We start from the raw sequence: 19,356 nt of genomic DNA on the forward strand, positions 1-19,356 counted from the left end.
TTTTGATCCATTTTGACTTAAGTTTTGTGCATGCTGATAAATATGGGTTTATGTGCATTCTTATATATGCCGACATACAGTTAGACCAACACCATTTGTTGAAAATACTTTCTTTTTTCCCCTCTGTATGGTTTTAGCGTCTCTGTCAAAAATCAAGTGTCTGAAGGTTTGTGGTCTTATCTGGGTATTCAATTCTATTCCATTGATTGACCTATGTGTTTTTATGCCAATACCATGCAGGTTTTATCACTATTGCTCTGTGGTAAAGCTTGAAATCAGGGACGGTTATACCTCCAGAAATTCTTTTATTATACAGGATCATTTTAATTATCCTGGGTTTTTTATTTTTTCCATATGAATTTGGGAATTGCTCTTTGGGGGTCTGTAAAGACTTATATTGAGATTTTGATGGGAATTGCATTGAATCTGTAGATCGCTTTTGGTAAGGTGGCCATTTTTACTATGTTAATCATGCTGATCCATGAGCATGGGGGATTTTTTTCATCATCTGATATATTCTTCAATTTCTTTCTTCGGAGTCTGGAAGTTTTGTCATACAGGTCTTTTTCTTGGTTGGTTAGAATTACACCAAGATTTTATTATTACCATTTGTAGATATTATGAAAAAGTGTTGTTTCCCTAATTTTTTCTCAGGCTATTTATCATTTGTATGTAGGAGGGCTACTGATCCTCTTTTTTAATTTTTTAAAGTTAATTTTGTATCCAGCCACTTTGCAGAAGGTGTTTATCAGCCATAGGAGTTCTCTGGTTGAATTTGTGGTGATGGTGATGAGGAGGTCACTTATGTATACTATCATATATCACATATCATATTATATATCATACCATATACCATATATCATCATATCATATATCATCAATAAATCATATCATCATATATCAAATATCATATGGCATATATGTAAATAGCAATACTTTGACTTCTCCTTTCCACTTTGTATCTCCTTGTTCTCCTTTAGTTGTCTTATTGCTCTAGCTAAGAACTCCGGCAACTATGTTGAATACATACAGAAAGAGTATGCAGCATTATCTTTTCCCTGATTTTAATAGTATTTCTTTAAGACTCTCTCCATTTGATTTGATGTTGGCTGTTGGCTTGCTGTATGGTGCCTTTATTATATTTCAATATGTACCTTGTAGCCCTGATCTCTCCAAGACTTTTAACACAGAGGGCTGTTAGATTTTGTCAAGGGCTTTCTCAGCATCTAATGAGATGACCACGTGTGGTTTTTCTCCTTCAGTCTGTTTATATGCTAGAGTATGTCGATGGACTTTCATATCTTGAACCATGCCTGCATTCCTGAGATGAAACCTATTTGATCATGGTGGATGTTGCTTTTGATGTGTTCTTGGATTTGGTTTGCAAGTATTTTATTGAGTAATTTTACATCAATATTCATAAGGGAAATTAATCTGAGATTCTCTTTCTTTGTTGAGTCTTTGTGTGGTTTACATATTGGGGTGAGTGTGACCTCATAGAGTGAGATTGTCAATGTTCTTTCTGTTTCTATTTAGTTTGAAAAATATTGCTATTCACTCTTCTTTGAAAGTCTGGTTGGATTCTGTGCTAAACCGTTCGGCCCTGGGCTTTTTTTTTTTTTTTTGAGACTTTTAATGGCTGCTTCTATTTCTTTAGGAGTTATAGTATGATTTAAATTGTTTACCTGATCTTGATTTAACTTTGGTAAGTGGTATCTGTCAGGAAAATCATCCATTTTGTTTAGATTTTCCAATTTTGTGGGGTACAGGCTAATGATTCTTTGGATTTCCTTCAGTCCATTGTTATATCTCCCTTTTCATTTCTGATTTTGTTGATTTGGATCCTGCCTCTCTGCCTGTTAGTTAGTTTCACTAAAGGGTTTATTTATCTTCTCCATTTTCCCAAAGAACCAGCTCTTGCTTTTAGTCATTCTTTAGATTCTCTTTGTTTTTAGTTTATTGATTTTAGCCCTGAGTTTGATTATTTCCTCTTGGGTGTGTTTGCTTCTTTTTGTTCTAGAATTTTCAGGTGTGCTTTTAAGTTGCTAGTATGAGTTGTCTCCAATTTCTTTATGAAGGCAACAATGCTATGAAATACAGCTAATATAATACTGAAAAATGGACTCTTCCTTTTGTGCTAGAATTTTCTTAAGCTCTCTGGGTCTGGATCATCTCTATCTCTCAAGAGTCATTGCAGAGTGGTCCCCATCTAAACCGGAAGAACCTAAGGAGGCAAGTTAGGGATATGGCTCTGTAGGTAAATTGCTGGCTGCCCAGATATGAGGTCCTAAGATCGGGACTCACAGCCCCCACATATAAGGAACGGTGAGTAGGATGTAGCTGCAGCTTCCGCATGTGGAGAGGATAAGGGCACTAGAGGATCCCAAAGGCTTTGCTACTCAACCTGTCTGGTTATAATATTGAGATCCAGAAACTAAGAGAGAGATGTGATTAAGGAAGACATCCTACTGTCAACCTCTGGTTTACACATACACTCACAAGAGTGAGTAAACCTGTGCATACACACACACACACACACACACACACACACACACACACACACACAGTCTCTCTGTCTCTCTGTCTCTCTGTCTCTCTGTCTTTCTCTCTCTCACAAGAGCGAGTACACCTGCACACACACACACACACACACATGCACTCACAAGAGCAAGTACAACTGCACACACACGTGCACTTACACATGCACTCACAAAAGCAAGTACACCCGTGCACACACACACATACATTTACATGCGCACTCACAAGAGTCAGTACACCTGTGCACACACATACACACTGACATATGCATTCACAAGAGCAAGTACATCTGTGCACAGACATACATACACACTTACACATACATTCACAAGAGTGAATACATACACCTCCACACATACACACATGCACATATGCACACACATGGGTGAACTTGAACAAGACAAAGCAGGCAGAAGGAGGAGGATGAGAAAACTTAACATCCAAGACACAGAAAATTGGACACTCATCAGTTACACAGAAAAGACTTCTAAGGGACAACTGCCCAGTTGGAATTGGGGAGGAAAGAATGTTTCTCTCTCAGAGAACATATGGAATGTTGTTTTATCAAGATGGCCTTGCCTGAGATAGTTGTGGGGAGACAATATCTGAAGAGATTTGTCTTCTCTGGGAGTGGAGGTGTACCTCAGGATATAGGTCTGAGGGAAATTCTAGTTACATCCCTTCACTTAATAGTTGGGTCAGCTACACAGTTAGCCTTTCCAACCTATGTTTCCTCCTGTGTGAAACAGTGTGGGTGCTGGTTCATGGCGTTGGAGTGGCTCCATGGGGGGAGGTGTGTGAAGAGGTTGGAGGAGCTGAGGTGCTCGCTCACACTGTGGATGCTGATTCGTGGTATTGCAATGGCTCTGTGTGAGAGGTGTGCAAAGGGGTTGGGACAGCTATAATGCTCACTAAGTGCTCTGCGGATGTCTTCTATGACCCATGGAACTGAGCGAAGTTAGAGACCAGGGTGATTCTGCTGAAGGGAAGAGACCATGAGAACCATAGATAGAGGTTTCCCAATCTTAAAAGAAAACTCATTAGGAGCCACCAGCCACAAGGGTTTGCTTGTGTTGCCACTTTTACATTATGTTTGATCCTGGAGAAGTTAAGCATTCACAGGTAGACAGCAAAATGTAAAAATACCATAGAACCAGTCAGCATTCTGAGGGGGCGGAGAAAGGTAGTGAAGTGTCCCTGTTGGCCTTTGCAGCTGAGATTGAAGGAATTATCAGATGTTTCAGTATCCTGAAATAGCAATATTGCGAAGCTTTCTCTCTCGCTGGGACATACCATTGGGGGTCAAGAGGGATGGATTGGAGACGTGATGTTATTCCTGGAACTCTGCCAGAATGGCAGCTAACAGGGCTTGTAGGTAGGCGGGGGTGGGGGGGTGGGGGACATTGTCACTGCCAGATTTGCTACACAGAGAAAGGAAGAAGCAAGCCAAGTCTTTCAGCTTATTTCCTTAGCTTTCAAGGATATGGAAATGTATTAGTGTACTAAGTGTGGTGAGCACAGTAGGTCTCACACACACTGTAGGTCTGGCTCATCTGGTTTGTACTCTCCTTCCACTTTGGAGCTGAGCCAACACTGCTGATTATCAGTTACTGGCTCTAAAACCTAACTACACATTGGAATCACCTAGGTAGATTTATGAACTGCTGGTGACTACATTTCACCCCTAGAGAATCTTAATTTAATTGGTCTGGAGACCCCCAAGTAGCTTTAAGATATAGCAAGCTTGAGAATTACTACCCTACATTGAAATCAGCCAGGACTTGCTCGCCTCATTAAGTGAGCACATGCATATCATACAGGCTTTCATTAAGCCAGGGGGAGATAGAGCTGAGACAAGCTACAATTGTGCTGCCCACCCGTTAGTCTTTAAATCTAACATAATTACATTCAGGTAAAATTTTTAAATTAGTTCTTATGTTCCACTGGCTGCATTTCAAATTTTAAAAGATACATATGGCTCGTTTCTGCCATGCGAACCACACAGAACATCATGGAAAGTTCTATGAATCAACTCGAAGACACCAGCAGGACTTCCAAGTTAAGTGAGCAGATGCTTAAGTCAATAAGGCTTTGGTTAGAGACCAGGAAACCTGAGTCTCACAACCTGAACATCCATGAGGGAGAGATGTGAACTGTGGAGAACAGAGGCACTGGGCACCTGATGACATATTTGATGGCTTGTGCATACGCCAGCCCCTTGGATGATTTGATGCTCCATTGCATACAGCCTGCAGACTACAAAACTGATAGTGAGGGGGGTATAAACCAGAGGCTATTGGCACTAAGCCAAGTGGCACTCATGTCATTGACTTCAGAACCTCACTTCCAAGCAAAGTGGCATCGTAATTCTGCTGGCTGCTTTGAACAACATCAGAGCCCCAGGCAGTGTCCATCAAGAAAGCAGTGTCCATCTCTGGCGATGGCAGGTTGATTCCAGGGCTCCCAAGCAGAACATCCCTAGCACCAGAGGCTCAGGAGTTGAGATGATCAAGTGCACAGCAGAGGACTTGAAGGGAAGACTCAGTGAACTGCTAGTGTGGGGGGATGACAGGGGTGTGGGAAGCCCCTTGATATCCTACCTAGTCTGCTCCAGAGGGCTGGAAGGCTTTGCCACATGGCAGCTGAAGAGTGGCAGTCTGGACGGGAATCTCTGCAAGGCACCAGGCTGAATGTTTCTAGAAAGAATGGTGCATTCATATTCCAGGGCTGCTTTAAGTATGTGCCACTAGGTGGGTGGCTTAAAGGACACATGAATTCCAGCAGGTGCTGGACAACAGTTGAGGTCCCAAGACAGAGTACTGTTCTTTCGGCTAGCCCAGCCATCTATTTTATTATAGAAGCTTTATGTGGCTTAATATGCCCTCTTGGAAGTTAATATGGTTTGAAAAATTGCCTGCAATAAATCCTTTCTTTCTCGCACATAAGCTTATCCGTTCTTCATTCAGAGAAAATTAGTTTCTCTCTATCCACCCTAAATAAATACGGGGAGAAAGTACTTAAAGAATATCAGTCTGAGGGAGTATCTAGTTTGAAGCCTGCCCTGAGGACATGGTGAAGTCCTTTGGTCTATGATGTCATTATTTACCAGGGCCTGTGGGAAGCAGGGTCTTTATTCTGAAAGCCCCAGTGCACTCTGACTGGCCTCAGTGGTTGGTTCCTACCTTCAACCCCTTCCCATTCATACCAAGAAAAAAAAATCTATTTTGCATTTATTTATTTATTTATTTATTTATTTATTTATTTATTTATTTATGAGCATGCTTGTCACAGTCTGTGTGCAGAGGCCAAAGGATAATAGGCAAGTGTCGCTTCTCTCCTTTTACCATATCAGGCCTAGGGCTAGAACTCAAGTCCTGAGGCTCGATGGCAAGAGCCTTTCTGGAGAAAAGCTTCAAGTTCATAAGACCAGAGGTTAACATAGACATTAAACACATAAGCTCCTGAGCTCAACTGCCTGGGTGCAAATCCACCTTTGTCCCTTGCAAGCTGTGTACAAGTGGGAAAGTTATGGCTGGCTTCTCTCTTTATCCTACCATAGCCTAGCTACAGTTGCCTTTTCAGGAATGGACATGAATAAATGTGAAATAAAAGCCAGGTGATGGAGTCAGTCAGCATGCTGAGTCCAAGAACCTGCCCTGTGTCCATCACCATGCCCCTATGACAGTAAATTGTCTCAGCTGGAAGACGGTACAAAGCTACCCAGTGGCCTGATTGCTGCAAAGGCCAAAGTTAACGGATGGCTCCAGATGTGGCTCAAGTGGGTAAAGCACCTGCAGTCTAGCCTGAAGATCAGAGCTCAATTCCCCAGATCCATGTAAGAGGAGGGGAGGACAGACTCCTAGATGTGTCCTCTGACCTCTGAACATGTACACACACACACACACACACACACACACACACACACACACACACACACAGACATTACAAATTATTAAAATGGAAAAGACTGTGTCCTGAAATTCCTAAAGCATATGAGTCTATCAATCGCAATGACTGTGGAAGAGAGAGGCTGAATAAGCATTGATGTCTTTGCAAAGTGGTTGACAGAGAGCAAGCAAGTTTAAAGCACACTTTAACAATAAGTGCCTCGCCTCACAGGGAGCAGTTTGTTTCACAGTTGCCTAGGACACACAGAAAATGGTGGTATGCACCTTCAACCCCAATCCTCTGGAGGTACAGAGCTGCCTGGATTGCTGGGTCCTACCTTCTACTCATTGAATCAGGGGTAGGGGTTGGATTTTATAGAATGGGAATATTCCCCTGCGGGAGCTGGCAGTTCCAGTTAGTAAGGATCTTTAGAGATGCTTGCCTTGAACTTGACACCCTTTATTAAAAAGCATAAGCAGCTTGAGGCTGTTGCTCTGGGGAACCCCGTCTTCAGCCTCCAGAAGAGACGATGCATCTCTCATAATGGCTGGGATGCAGAATGCTTAAAACCGCCTTCTGCTACACTCTTAGCATTGTGAGCAGTCACCTCGACACCTTCCCTCTGCGTCTAAGCACTGGTGGCTGCTGTTTATCCTTGGAGACCATGTATCTTCATAAACTAAATCTGTATTACTTCATTTCTTTCCACTTTTCTCATTTCCTGGGGGTGGGGGTCATATACTGGTGGCTCACCTTGGATAGCCTGTCTGAGATGTGTAGCTTAATACCAACAAGAATCATAGCTCTAGGTGTGAATTCTACTTGAAAATTAAAATGTGACCCATTTGTGTCAACTGAAATGTCTAATACAAGTAACAAAGACCAGTTTCCATCCCGTCTCTCATCACTTGAGCCTGCCCAAGACACTGAATGTATTTTTTCTTCTCCGAAGATGTCCAATATACCTATAGTCCATTTCTCTATCAGAAGATACCAAGGAAGTATACTCAAGTCTCTCATTTTGTGATTCGTTATTTTATGCATTCGGGCCAGATGTTCAAATAAAATGAGTCTCTCAGGACCAAATGAAGCCATTCTGCGAGGGAGAAGAGTCTGGAAGGACATATCAGGCCTGTAGTGTCGATGCCCTGTCTCAGTGCGGAAGACTCTGACCATCGAGGAATACAGGAAGGTTGCCCACTGCTACATGAGTGTAAAATTACACTAAAATAGGAACTGAGTCTTCATACGGTGCCAGAATAGTTAAATAATGACCAACTTGTAAAATCCTAAACACAATGGGCTGGAGATGGCTTTCTGCTGCACAGCAATGTGACAAAAGCCATGTCTCCCTTTTCCTCGAAACCTTGGTTGTTCACCCGTGCATGACGGCTGGTGTCCCTCACCTCTAGGTTCTTTCACACAATACGGCATGGAAAGGAAAGTGTCTAAGGCCAGGGTCAATGCACTGCACCTAAGTGTTGGAACGAGCATGAGACTCTCTTTGTGGAGCAGCGTGGGCTCGGATGACAGAGTCGAGGACTTCGTCCCACTGGAAGAATATTACTCCTTCTCCCTTAGTGAGAGTAAGAGAAGCAGTGTTATAATTTGTGCTAAGAACCAGCACTTGAGAGATAGTCGACAGACCACGTCTCTCCCTGAAAGCTGACATAGTGACAACAGGCTCCATTTGATTTGTGGAGTGCAAAAGAATTGGTTGTCCCCATTGGAAGGCGCTGTCGGAAGTGGGGGACATTTTTCCAGCCTTCCAAAAATATAGATGGCTCTATGTATTTTCACTTGTGACAAATGCCAAGGGAAGGAACCTTATATGGCCCGGATCTGGACAGGAAACAGATAGTAGAACCAGAGCGTCCAGTCCTGGAGGCAGAAACTTTGGAGAATTAAACTCTCCCAGGATAAGGACATGGAGCAAGCACAGGACAGTAGGACATCAGGGGAGCCACACTAACCTTCTTCTGAAGGGACGGGAAATGTGACCAAAAGACCAGATATGACAGTGTGTGCCTATAATACAACCTGGGCTGCATAGAATGACTTTGTCTGAAAAAAAAAATGAAAATTGGGGCCTGAAGAGATGATTCAGGGGAGGGTCTGAGTTTAGTTCCCAGCACCTACATCAGATGATTCAGAGGTACTCCAGCTCCAGGGCACACAACACTGCCTTCTAGACAATGCAGGCACCCACTTCCATGTGTGCACATGTGCACAGAGATACACGTACGCATGTAATTAAAGTAAGAATTTTAAAACTCAGGCTGGAGAGATGACTCAGTGGTTAAAAACACTGATTGTTCTTCCAGAGGTCCTGAATTCAAATCCCCCCAACCACATGGTGACTCACAACCATCTGTAATGGGAACCAATGCTCTCTTCTGGTGTGTCTGAAGACAGCTACAGTGTACTCATATACATAAAATACATAATATTTTTTTAAAAAATCTAAAAAGAAATAAAGAGTAACAAAGCATGAGATGTGGTGGGGGCAGGGAAGGATGCAGGTTCATGTCACCAAGGCCTAGCACATGCTCTCTGAATGGAGGGGAAGTCTCAGGCAGCATCTGTATGTGTAGAGGCAGCCTGAATCTCTCTGTTCTCAAACTCCCTCATCCCATACCCGGTCCTCTCTCTGGCAGACCCCTCCCAGACGAGAGCCCAGGAAATTGAACATGTAGACTCAGCCTCCTTGTGGATATTGCATGTTGCAGCTGTGAGTCTGGGAGAAAAGGACAAACAGAGACAGAAAGAATTACAGCATGTTGGAACTGTATGTCTATTTTTCTAATTGACATTTTGCAGACGAGAAAACTAAGGGTCACCAATTATAGTAAATCAGTAAATGTCGACCTAATGAAAAGCATACTTGAGAACCAAGGCAGCTGACTTTCGCTCTAACGGCCCTCCTCTTGGTTTCCTGGGAATCATGAGTTGGAAACCTCCATTAGAGTAGACTTGGCTAAAAGGAGACAGATAGCCTACCATTTTCCATCACTGTGCCCAGCAGACATCACTAATTGATCACAGATGTCTTTCCTACTGAGCTCAGACATGCTCTCAGACTTTCCTGCGCTAATGATGATCTCATCTTGTTCTGTCACCTAATCCATATGACATGATTGAAACCTCCAAATAAAGAACCTCCAACCATTTGTGATGTCTGTCTGCACCACGGTTTGGTCCATTCTCTGGAGTGTCTTGTAGAGTTTCAATTTGTTAACCCTAGTAACTCTTGGGAGGGTATAGTTTGGAATAAGGGGATGCACCACAAGATTAATTTGCTCGAAGGTTAGTACTGAAAGTCCTAATCTCTGTGGGTTTCCTTTTTCTCCTTTCAGGTGGACAGGACGGAAGTGATTCGTACCTGCATAAACCCAGTGTACTCAAAGCTGTTTACGGTGGACTTTTACTTTGAAGAGGTCCAACGTCTCCGGTTTGAAGTCCATGACATCAGCAGCAACCATAATGGGCTGAAGGAGGCTGACTTCCTGGGTGGCATGGAATGCACACTTGGCCAGGTAGACAGAAGATGTCTTTTGTCCTCTCCCACCTCAGGCTTTTCCCCCTCTTCTGATCTTTGTTCTCTTTTCCCTTTAGTGATCATTTTCTTTAAACTACAGCATTTTCCAACATTTTCTAGGTATTGTTGTATCAGTTATATGTACAAGAGGACGATCATGCAAGTATGTAGTTATTTATTTTGCAGTCAATCATCTTCTGCTCTAAATGTCCCCATCATGATGGTCAGGTGTGCAACATATGTGTATCCGGTACTTACTACATCCACTACTCTTGTGTCTATTAGAACCATACCCTGTCCCACAGCAAATTTTCTGTCTCCTAAATGATCTGTAAGACTCCCACACATAGACTGTACCTTATTCAAATTTATGCAAAATCTCTGGAGACAAAAAATAAAATAACCCAAGAAGGGGACTACATGACTTAGTGATTAAATAGATACTATAATTTAATATCACCATTATGTCCCTTTGATAAGGGAAAAAAACTGACCCAAAGTGCTTAAGTGACCCACGGGTGGTTCTCAACCTGAAGGTCTCCACCCCGATAAGTACCAAATATCTGATATTTAGAAATCATAATAGTATCAAAATTACAGTTTTGGAGTAGAAATAAAATAATTTTATGGTTTGAGGTCATCATGGCATGTGGAAGTGTATGAAAGGGTCTTGGCATTCAGAAGAGTAAGACCCACTGTGCTAATGGCTCACCCTTATAAGCAGCAGAGCCAGTGCTGGCCACAAAGCCCATCATTTTACTTCAATTGGTCTTTCCTGTCTATCTCCTCCCTGTGCTGTACCCACAGTATAGTAGAGTGTTTGTAAGAAATAACTTAGTGGAGGAGAATGGCATAGACTCAGTTCAACGTCAAAATGGTGAGAGCTGACTTCTACTGGTCTGAGAGGTTAGAGTCCTCAAAACCTGGGGCTAGGGACCCGAGGATACAGGGGAATGAGCCTGCTGTGCAGGGTCTGAGAATTGGGTCTTTGGTTGGTTGAATTTTGTCTTTAGTGGTGAGAAGGGACTGAGCCCTTCTCCAAGCTGCTTTTCTGGATCAAGTGTTTCTTCTGAAACTGCAGAGTGAAATTATGTCAGGTTGTCTGTTTGTGCAACCTCGGGGTCCAGTGTATATGATGGGTGGTTGGAATGTTCTCTAGAATTCCATGGTAGCAGGTTTCTTGAAGCCTTGGGACTGGTTATTGTTCCTGGTTTAAAAGTATGGGGTTTACTTTAGAAGAGAGGGATCAAGGTACAAAACTTGTTCTGAGCCCCCAAAATACATTGAGCCATGTAGAAAATGAAAGTGTGGTCCATGTACTCAAAAGCATCACTGTATGCTGTGTTCTGGGACCCTACCCTAGTGTTGTGGGACTTCAGGAAAGGGACCAAACTATGTGGGAAGACAAAAAAAAAGTTGTTCAGGATAGGCAGAGGAAAGAGGGGGAGGGGTGTGGAGTTGGAAGAACCTGGTGTCACTGAGCCTGGCCAACTTTCTGTAAACCAGTAAAGATTAGACTTCTGAGCCCTTTGCCGCTGGGGCTTCCTACTAAGGCCGTGTGGTACATTGTTATTTGTAGAGTTGCTGGTTTTTATCGCAAAGAGGAACACCAAATTATAGAAGCCTAATGTCTCAGCAAATCTACATCCCCCCCCCCCCGCCTCAGGAAGAAAGATCTGTGAGGAAAAGTCAGTCAAGAAGCCCAGCTCCTGTGTTCCCGTGTAGGTGCTTGCCCTCTTGCGTGCCACTTGCTGGAAGAAATTTCTCCCCGTGGAAAAGATAGGTGACTCGGAATGCCCCTGTTAGCCATTTCCAGGAAATAGAGTGTTCACCTTCACAAGAACACACCCTATTACCTTAAAGAAAGCTGAAGGCCAGATACAGAAATTCTCCCAAGGAGAGGCAAAGAAAGAAATAGAGGACACATAATCTTCTCTTCCACTGATAGAATCTACCACCAAAAGCCTTGATGGTAGATAAATTTTAGAAATTTTCTGAGACAGCACCTTTTAGATACAAATGAAATGAATGACTTATAGGTTTCCCATGTAGCTCTGTTTAGGCTTTTAAAACAAGTGGCCAGCTCTAAAGAGTGTATGTTTGGGAACCTTTAGATGACCTCAGCATGTTGAGTTTATGTGCAATAACACACACATACACACACACGATACATATGCTGATGTGAGTGTGTGTGTGTATGTATACTAATATAATAATTGATGAAGAATTCATGAGTTTGAGATCAAGGAGATACCAGAAGAGTTGGAGGAGGGGTAGAAATGATATAAAGCAATGTTAAAAAAAAACAAAGATAGTTAAAAAATGATCTTCACATACATCAGTGAGCCATTGCAAGATTCTACCTCAGACACTGGGCTTCTTTTATATAGATAAAAGTTGTATTTATCACAGGAAATAAATGTGGATCTATGTAGAAGTCATATGAATAAATGTCTTTTTTCATTCACATCTTTAATAATTTTCATCAGTGAAACAACCCTGAACTTCTGTTTTAGTTCCTTCCAAGGTTCATACTTCCAAAAGCCAGCAAGTCTGTGGCCCTGTTCTGTGCTAGCTATTGTACCAGAGGTGAACAATATAAAAGCAATTGAGGACAGCATCCCTGCCTTCAAGCAGATCAAATCTAGTTGAGTTAAAGTTGAGGAGGCAAAGGACTGAACAGGAAATGACAAGTACTATGAGGAATTACAGACTATAAGGCTGGTCCCCTGGAGGCGTTAGGTGTATGTGTTGGTGGTGGCAGTTTTGGGGAAAAGGCTTCCCAAGGACGGTGGCATTTACGCTGAACCAGGGAGAAGGAGTCACATTCCCCGCAGATGGGAAGACAACACACAAGCCTCTAGATTCAAGCAGGAGCTGCCTGTATGGCAGAGAGCACCTTTGCTTGACTTTGTCAAGACACCAACTTTGAAATAGGAAACAAAAAGACACCAGAATGGCGGGGGGGGGGGGGGGGGGCAACAGCCCTCAAGGGTGTATGGTCAAGCCCGCTGCCCTGAAGCTGAATTCTATTAGGAACATTCTGGAAGCCAGTAATTAGACACATCAGAGTATGTGCCCTAGGGATGAGGAAATGGGGCTTTTGTATACTGGCTAAATCTGTTCTCAGCAGTCATTGGTGGAAGGCTGGTCCAAGGCTAGCTGTCTGCCTGGGTAGCAAAGGAGGCTTTCGGATTGGTGGAAGCTTCAGGCGAAGAAGTGGCTGATGGTCAGAAGTTAGTAAGGTGTAGTCTATTGTGGGCTTGGTGATAGAAAACAATGCTCGTTTGCTCGCTCTTTATTTCTTACTACGGCTTGCCTATTCTGTACCCAGCCATCCATTCTCTTAGTAGTCATGCATTGATCATCTTGGGATTTTTATTCTTTTGCCATGTGGCCAGGTTGAGAAGAGCTCCACCTCTCACTCAGGAGGGAATCCTGAGTAAGCTCAGCCACGGTTCTCACCCCTCACCTGCCGGAGTTTTGGCTTAGGGCTATGCCAGTGGCCAGCACTAACTAGTAAAACAGGAGGGTGTTATTTGAAAGCTCCTAGCCTAAAGACACAAAGACTGTTTCTCTTTGCCTGGGATTCCTGGAATGTTGTGGTAGTCTTGCAGCATGGCTTGAGGGATGTGTAGCCCTCAGGGCACCTGAATCTAAAAATCACCATGGAAACACAGGCTTGACATTAAGCCCCTGAAACCAACTCTGAGTGTCATGCTGGCCTCTGTTGTTGATAATTACCTCATTATTGGCCATGAAATTGTTAGAATTGGCTTTCTGGACACATGTACTCAGCACTACTTGGCTTCAATCAATCAAAGCATATTATTATTATTATTATTATTATTATTATTATTATTATTAATCACTTCTGACCATCAGCCACTGAACTCCTTTGCCCGATACTCTCTGGTGGTTGGTTTGAGGGAGGGAACGTAACATTCATTCATTTATTTAATCATTCAGTAAGCATTTACCTGCTTCCCTGCACATGCCAAATACCATGCTTGGTCCAAAAAATACAAAGACAAAGCAGACAGAGACTTTGTCCCTGAGAAGCTTATAATTACCCAGGCAACACCAACCTCTAGATAAATAACCAAAGTGCACATGGTTCAATGCTACAATAGAACTGTGTGTGTTCCGGGAGTTGTAGAATAAAGACTGGTCTGTCCAGAGGAACTCAAAGAGAACTCATAGGACAGATGACTCTGAACCTGAAAGGTGAACTCAAGAGCAGTTCACCATCATGAGAACAAAGGGACGTTGCAAGCAAAGACACGGTAGCATGGGACACTGGGTTGATGGCAGAGAGACCTGAAGAGACTGGGTAAGCAAATGAGGATGGGAAGAGGACGAGGATGCAGCACTTGAGAGGAAGAGCTGGGCTGTGCAGCTTTAAGTGCTTAGACGTAATGCAGAGTCCTTGGTTACCAGGAGAAAGACAAGATCGGATACAAGTATAGAAAAAGCATTCGGCGTGCTCATGAAGGATGCATGGGATGGAGAGATGTGGAGGTAAGGATAGTAGTTAGGAGATTTGTGTCGTAGCAAAGGAGTGAGGGGGGACCACAGTGAAGGAGACCCAGAGGAGGAGACCCAGGGGAGAGTCTTTGATCAGCAAGTATGGAAGAATGTGTGTGTGTGTGTGTTGGGGGGTGACTGCAGGGTAACTAAGAGGATCGCTTCCACTCCCCCTGAGGGTAGTCATACAAGGAAGGGGTGGGGAATCCTGTGTGATACCTCCCTAACTGAGCTCAGGACTTTTGTGCAGAAAACAGGGGAGTTGCCAGTGCCTGCTGCCCACATGAGTCTTGAGTAAACAATGAAGCTTTAGGAGACACTCCTGACAGATGATAGTAACCAGGAAAATGGCCAGGGAACAGGACAATGCCTGTGTTCATTTGTGGAAGGAAATCTATTGAATGCACCATATTTGAATGAATCCGAGAAATGTTAAAAGCTCTCTGAATATTAAGACCATCATCCTACTTCATTGTCTTTGAGAAAAGGGTATGAACTCGATGTCTTAAAATCATCAACAAAAGCCTTTCTTTGTTGAGTGTCCTCTGCATGTGAAACAATAATCTAGACAGGCACATTTGCCCTGAAAGCTATGCAAGGGAAGGGGCCTTTACCAGTTGAAACTCTGAAGGAGAACATTCCTTCCCCCCACCCCGCCTCAAAATTGCTGCTCTCTCAGGCATGAGCAAGCAAAAGGAAAAACCAGCACCACGTTCCCTCTTGACATCTGTGGTGGTAAAAAGGAGGTGTTTTGTTGTGTGTAGCTAAGGCAGGCAAAGAATGGCTAGATGTCAACCATAAGGATGACACGGCTGCTGTCCCAGGTGGCTCTTTAAGGCTCGAGTGCTGTACTGTTTAATGGCTTCTTAAGGGTCTCAGGCATTCTCTCTCAGTGTTCCCAAGTTCTTTGTTCAAAGACAAACTCTTCCCACCATCGAAGCCTCATTTCTTCGTTTACTGATAGAGAAAAACCACAGGGCTGAGCCTTGGAGATATTGTGAGGACTGGTCTGGGGAGATAGCTCAGTTCATGCAAGCAGAACACAAGAACCTGAGTTGGATCCTCTCAAAACCATTGGAGGAAGAGAGCCTGAGTGCAGGACACGGATTTGTAATTCTAATACTGGGAAATGGAGGCTTGCAAGCCAGCCAGTCTAGCCCAACTGGTGAGTCTCGGGCCAGCGGGAGACCCTTTCTCATAAAACAAAGTGAACAGCTACCTGCAAAAATGACATTTAAGGTTGTCCTCTGGCCTCCCTATCCGTATGCATGTGCTCATGTGTGTACACACTCTCATGTACACATGTACATGAATACAAGTGCCTATATATACACCTGCACATGCAAATATCCACCTATGAACATACATGCTCACACATGATTACCTACACCATCTGTGAATCAATACATATAAAACACTGGGTTGAGCCCATGACAAAAAGCCCTTGGAGTGTTGTTGAAGCTGTGAGAGAGCCATTTTTCATGGGGTGAGGATCTAGGGAAAGACAGGAAGGGTTAGCCTTGTCAGGCGGCAGGAAGAGTCATAAAGAAGAAGCTCCCATGTCCTGGGAAGCCACCAATACTGAAAGTATAATTTCTCCTCATTTGTGATCTCATTCAGTACAGGGGATTCAAGGCACACATTGGCTCGTGTGAATGCATGCCCCAGCACTGATTCTTTTAGGGGTAATTTATTGGGGGTTGGTGTTAAGACAGAATGTTGAAGCCAGATGGTGGTGGCACTTGCCTTTAATCCCAGCACCAGGGAAGCAGAGACAGAGGGATTTATGAGTTCGAGACCAGCCTGTTCTAAAAGAATGAGTTCCTCAATAGCCAGGGCTACTGAGGAAAACCCTAACTTGAAAAACCAAAAACCGAACAGAAACAAACAAACAACAAAAAAGCAAACAAGACAAACAAACACAAAATGTTGCAATAATCGGGTGAGGTGTTTCAATCATTAACCCTTATCTTACTAAAGTTAAAGCCCACAAAAGAGTCGAAGAGAATTCACAAAAGCTATACAGAAAGTCACACGCACAGCCTGTTCCCTACCCCATCCTCCAAACCCCCAGGCTTCCACAGGTGCTTGGGGTGATCTCTGAGCTTGCAATGTGCCTACTCTGCCACACACAGCCAGACTTTTGGTTTAAAAGAGAAAAGCTGCAGCCCTCAGCAGGCTAGAGACTGGCAAAGACTGCACAGTCGGGTCCAAGCACAGCAAGGGACTTTGCACAGGGGAAAAAAAAAACATGCCCGGTGAGGCCAAGGAAGGTTCATGTCCTCAGAGAAGCAGAGCTGTACTTTCTCAGCAGATGGGAGTGGGGGCGAGTCACAAGGACACAGAGTGATCAGAAAGCCATGCTTTCCTTCTGTGAGCTCAGAAAGCCTCCTACCCCAAACTAGACTTGCAGCTAAGCCATCTTCTGCTACATCCTACCTAGGGTTCACCAGGAAAGACAGGGTCCCTCCCCACCTACAAGAGTGAGCTGCCCCTTACTCCGGTAATTTCATGTTTCTTCTGCTTCTGTTGCTTGTTAACTCATTCGCCCATTCCTGTATGTGCACGTCTCTTCACTTACCAAAGACAATGGCCCTAAGTAACAAAGATGACTTCCCCCAAGCTGGTGGACTGGGCGGTAACTGTGCTTCACTTCGCTTACTGCCTCAGGACCCAGCATTGAGAGACGCTGCCTGCTACTGTTACTGTCATTACAGTTGAGAGGAATAAGAGCAGAAGGACATTGTCCAGAGCCACATGGCTCTTTATGGTTCTTCCCATTTCGTCTGGTAGCCAGCCCAGTACACATTAGAAAGCAGTATTAGTGCAAACCCCAGTTGGAGTGCACCTTGGTAGTGTTTGGTGGAGTTTTTATTCCCCAGTTAAATTTGTTTTATGGTTTATACAGAAGGAATTTAGATGAACTGTAAACACTTTTGTAAAAACATGACATTAGTTATTGTCCCTCAAGAAGGACGTTTGCTTTAAGAATGCAATCTAGGAGCCGGAGAGATGACTCAGCAAATAGGAACACTTGCTACTCACAGAAGACCCTAGTTCATTTCTCAGGACCCATGCTGGGCTGCTCACAACCTCCTGTAACTCCATTTCCAGGGGATCCCACATCCTGCTCAGTCATCTGCATGACCTGTGCCCAGGTGTACAGATGTATACATAATTAAAAACAAAATAAACTTTAAAATTGAAAGTGCATCATGGCTCCTTGGAAAACCTTGGTGTGACAGCCAACCTCCTAAAGGCAGAATTGTACAAGGTCAGAGCCCAGGGACCTCCTCACCTGACCGGAATCCCTTCTGTGTTCAGTCATGTTGAACATATGCATTGCCTAAGTTCTTAGAGGCATTTTCTCTTTTCTATGATTCGGAAACATTTACATTAAGTCCCCCTTCTTCATTGCCAGGTGGCTGCCCCTCAATGTATTTTATTCTCCAAAATTCTGGTCTGTCTTCTTAAAACTGAGAACTCTGTCTGTAAGCCATCAAGGGGTGCTGGACTCAGGGGCACAGGGTTCTTTGGTTCCTGTCCATAACAGAATGCTAGCACACTGTGTACCACATGCGTGCCTGATGCCTATGGAGGCCTAAGAGGGCATTCGATCCCCTGGAACTGGAGTTACAGATGGTTGTGAAACACCATGTGTGTGCTGGGAATCAAGCCCCAGGCCTCTGCAGGGATATCCAGGGCTCTTAATCACTGCCTCCTCTCTCCAGGCCCTGATCCAAAAACTTATAAAAATGTACATTGCTTGGTCTATCCCAGAGATCCCAAGAATCTAGTGGGAGTCCCATGATCAGAATTTCCAGGTTCCCTACCAACACCCATTGTGCTGAACCCTAGACTACACTCTGAGAATCCTGTACCTGCCAGTGAGTCAGACTCTATCAGTAGCTTTAGTGATGAAATAAACCAGTGATGCTAAGACATTATATCTAGAGAAATTAAGGACCCAGAAGCAAGAGCAGTTCATCATGAAGTTTACATTTCTACCACAGAGTCTGCACATGGCTCATGAGTTACACACTTGATGGAGTTGTGCGTGCGTGTGTGTGTGTGTGTGTGTGTGTGTGTGTGTGTACATGCGTATGTGCGCTCCCATGTGCATTCAGGTGAATGTTGTATGGAAGCAGTGCTTGGGTATATGTGTGCTTGTAGAGGTCAGAGAACAATCTCAAATGTCACTCCTAGAACACTATATATCTTCCTTTTTTTTTTAAAGATTGTATTTATCTTACCTATATGAGTACACTGTAACTCTCTTCAAACACACCAGAAGAATGCATCAGATCCCATTACAGATGGTTGTGAGCCACCATGTGGTTGCTGGGATTTGAACTCAGGACCTCTGGAAGAGCAGTCAGTGCTCTTACCCACTGAGCCATCTCTCCAGCCCTATACCTTGCTTTTTGAGATAGCATTTCTTACTAGCCTGAAACTCATCAAGGAGGCCCAGCTGGTTGGCCAATGAGCAAACCCCAAGGATCCATCCCTGTCTCCTTTCTTTGGACATGGGATTTCAAATACATAGTGTCTTTTTTTTTCTTTCCCGCCCCTCCTCTTCTTCCATTTGCCGTGGTTGTATGCATGTCTTTGCATGTGTTGGGGTGCATATGTGCATAGAAGGGCATGAGCACCTCCATCCGTCTGCATGTGGTGACCCGGAGATTGGTGTTAGAAAGCATCCTTAGCTGCTTTTCCATGCCACATCCTGAGAAAGGGTCTGTCGATCAAACACGGAGCTCGCCCAGATGGCTAGTCCCCTTAGTCAGCTTGCTCATGGCTAGTCCCCTGTCTCTGCCTTCTGAAACGAGTTACAGGGTATGGTCCTATGGTCTGCCTTGCCACTG

The 19,356-nt window shown here is 43.8% G+C and overlaps 1 protein-coding gene across 5 annotated transcripts in view; it reads left to right on the forward strand.

The window, feature by feature from the left end:
• The window catches only part of Cpne4 (copine 4), a 475,704-nt gene that overhangs the window by 303,068 nt on the left and 153,280 nt on the right, over positions 1 to 19,356 (forward strand). For all 5 annotated transcript variants that reach the window (NM_001109003.1, XM_039081885.2, XM_039081886.2 and 2 more), the window contains 1 exon segment: positions 9,783 to 9,962. In NM_001109003.1, the coding sequence (NP_001102473.1) occupies positions 9,783 to 9,962 (180 nt within the window).

Source organism: Rattus norvegicus, chromosome 8 (genome assembly GCF_036323735.1).
Source record: "Rattus norvegicus strain BN/NHsdMcwi chromosome 8, GRCr8, whole genome shotgun sequence".
Lineage (NCBI taxonomy): Eukaryota > Metazoa > Chordata > Mammalia > Rodentia > Muridae > Rattus > Rattus norvegicus.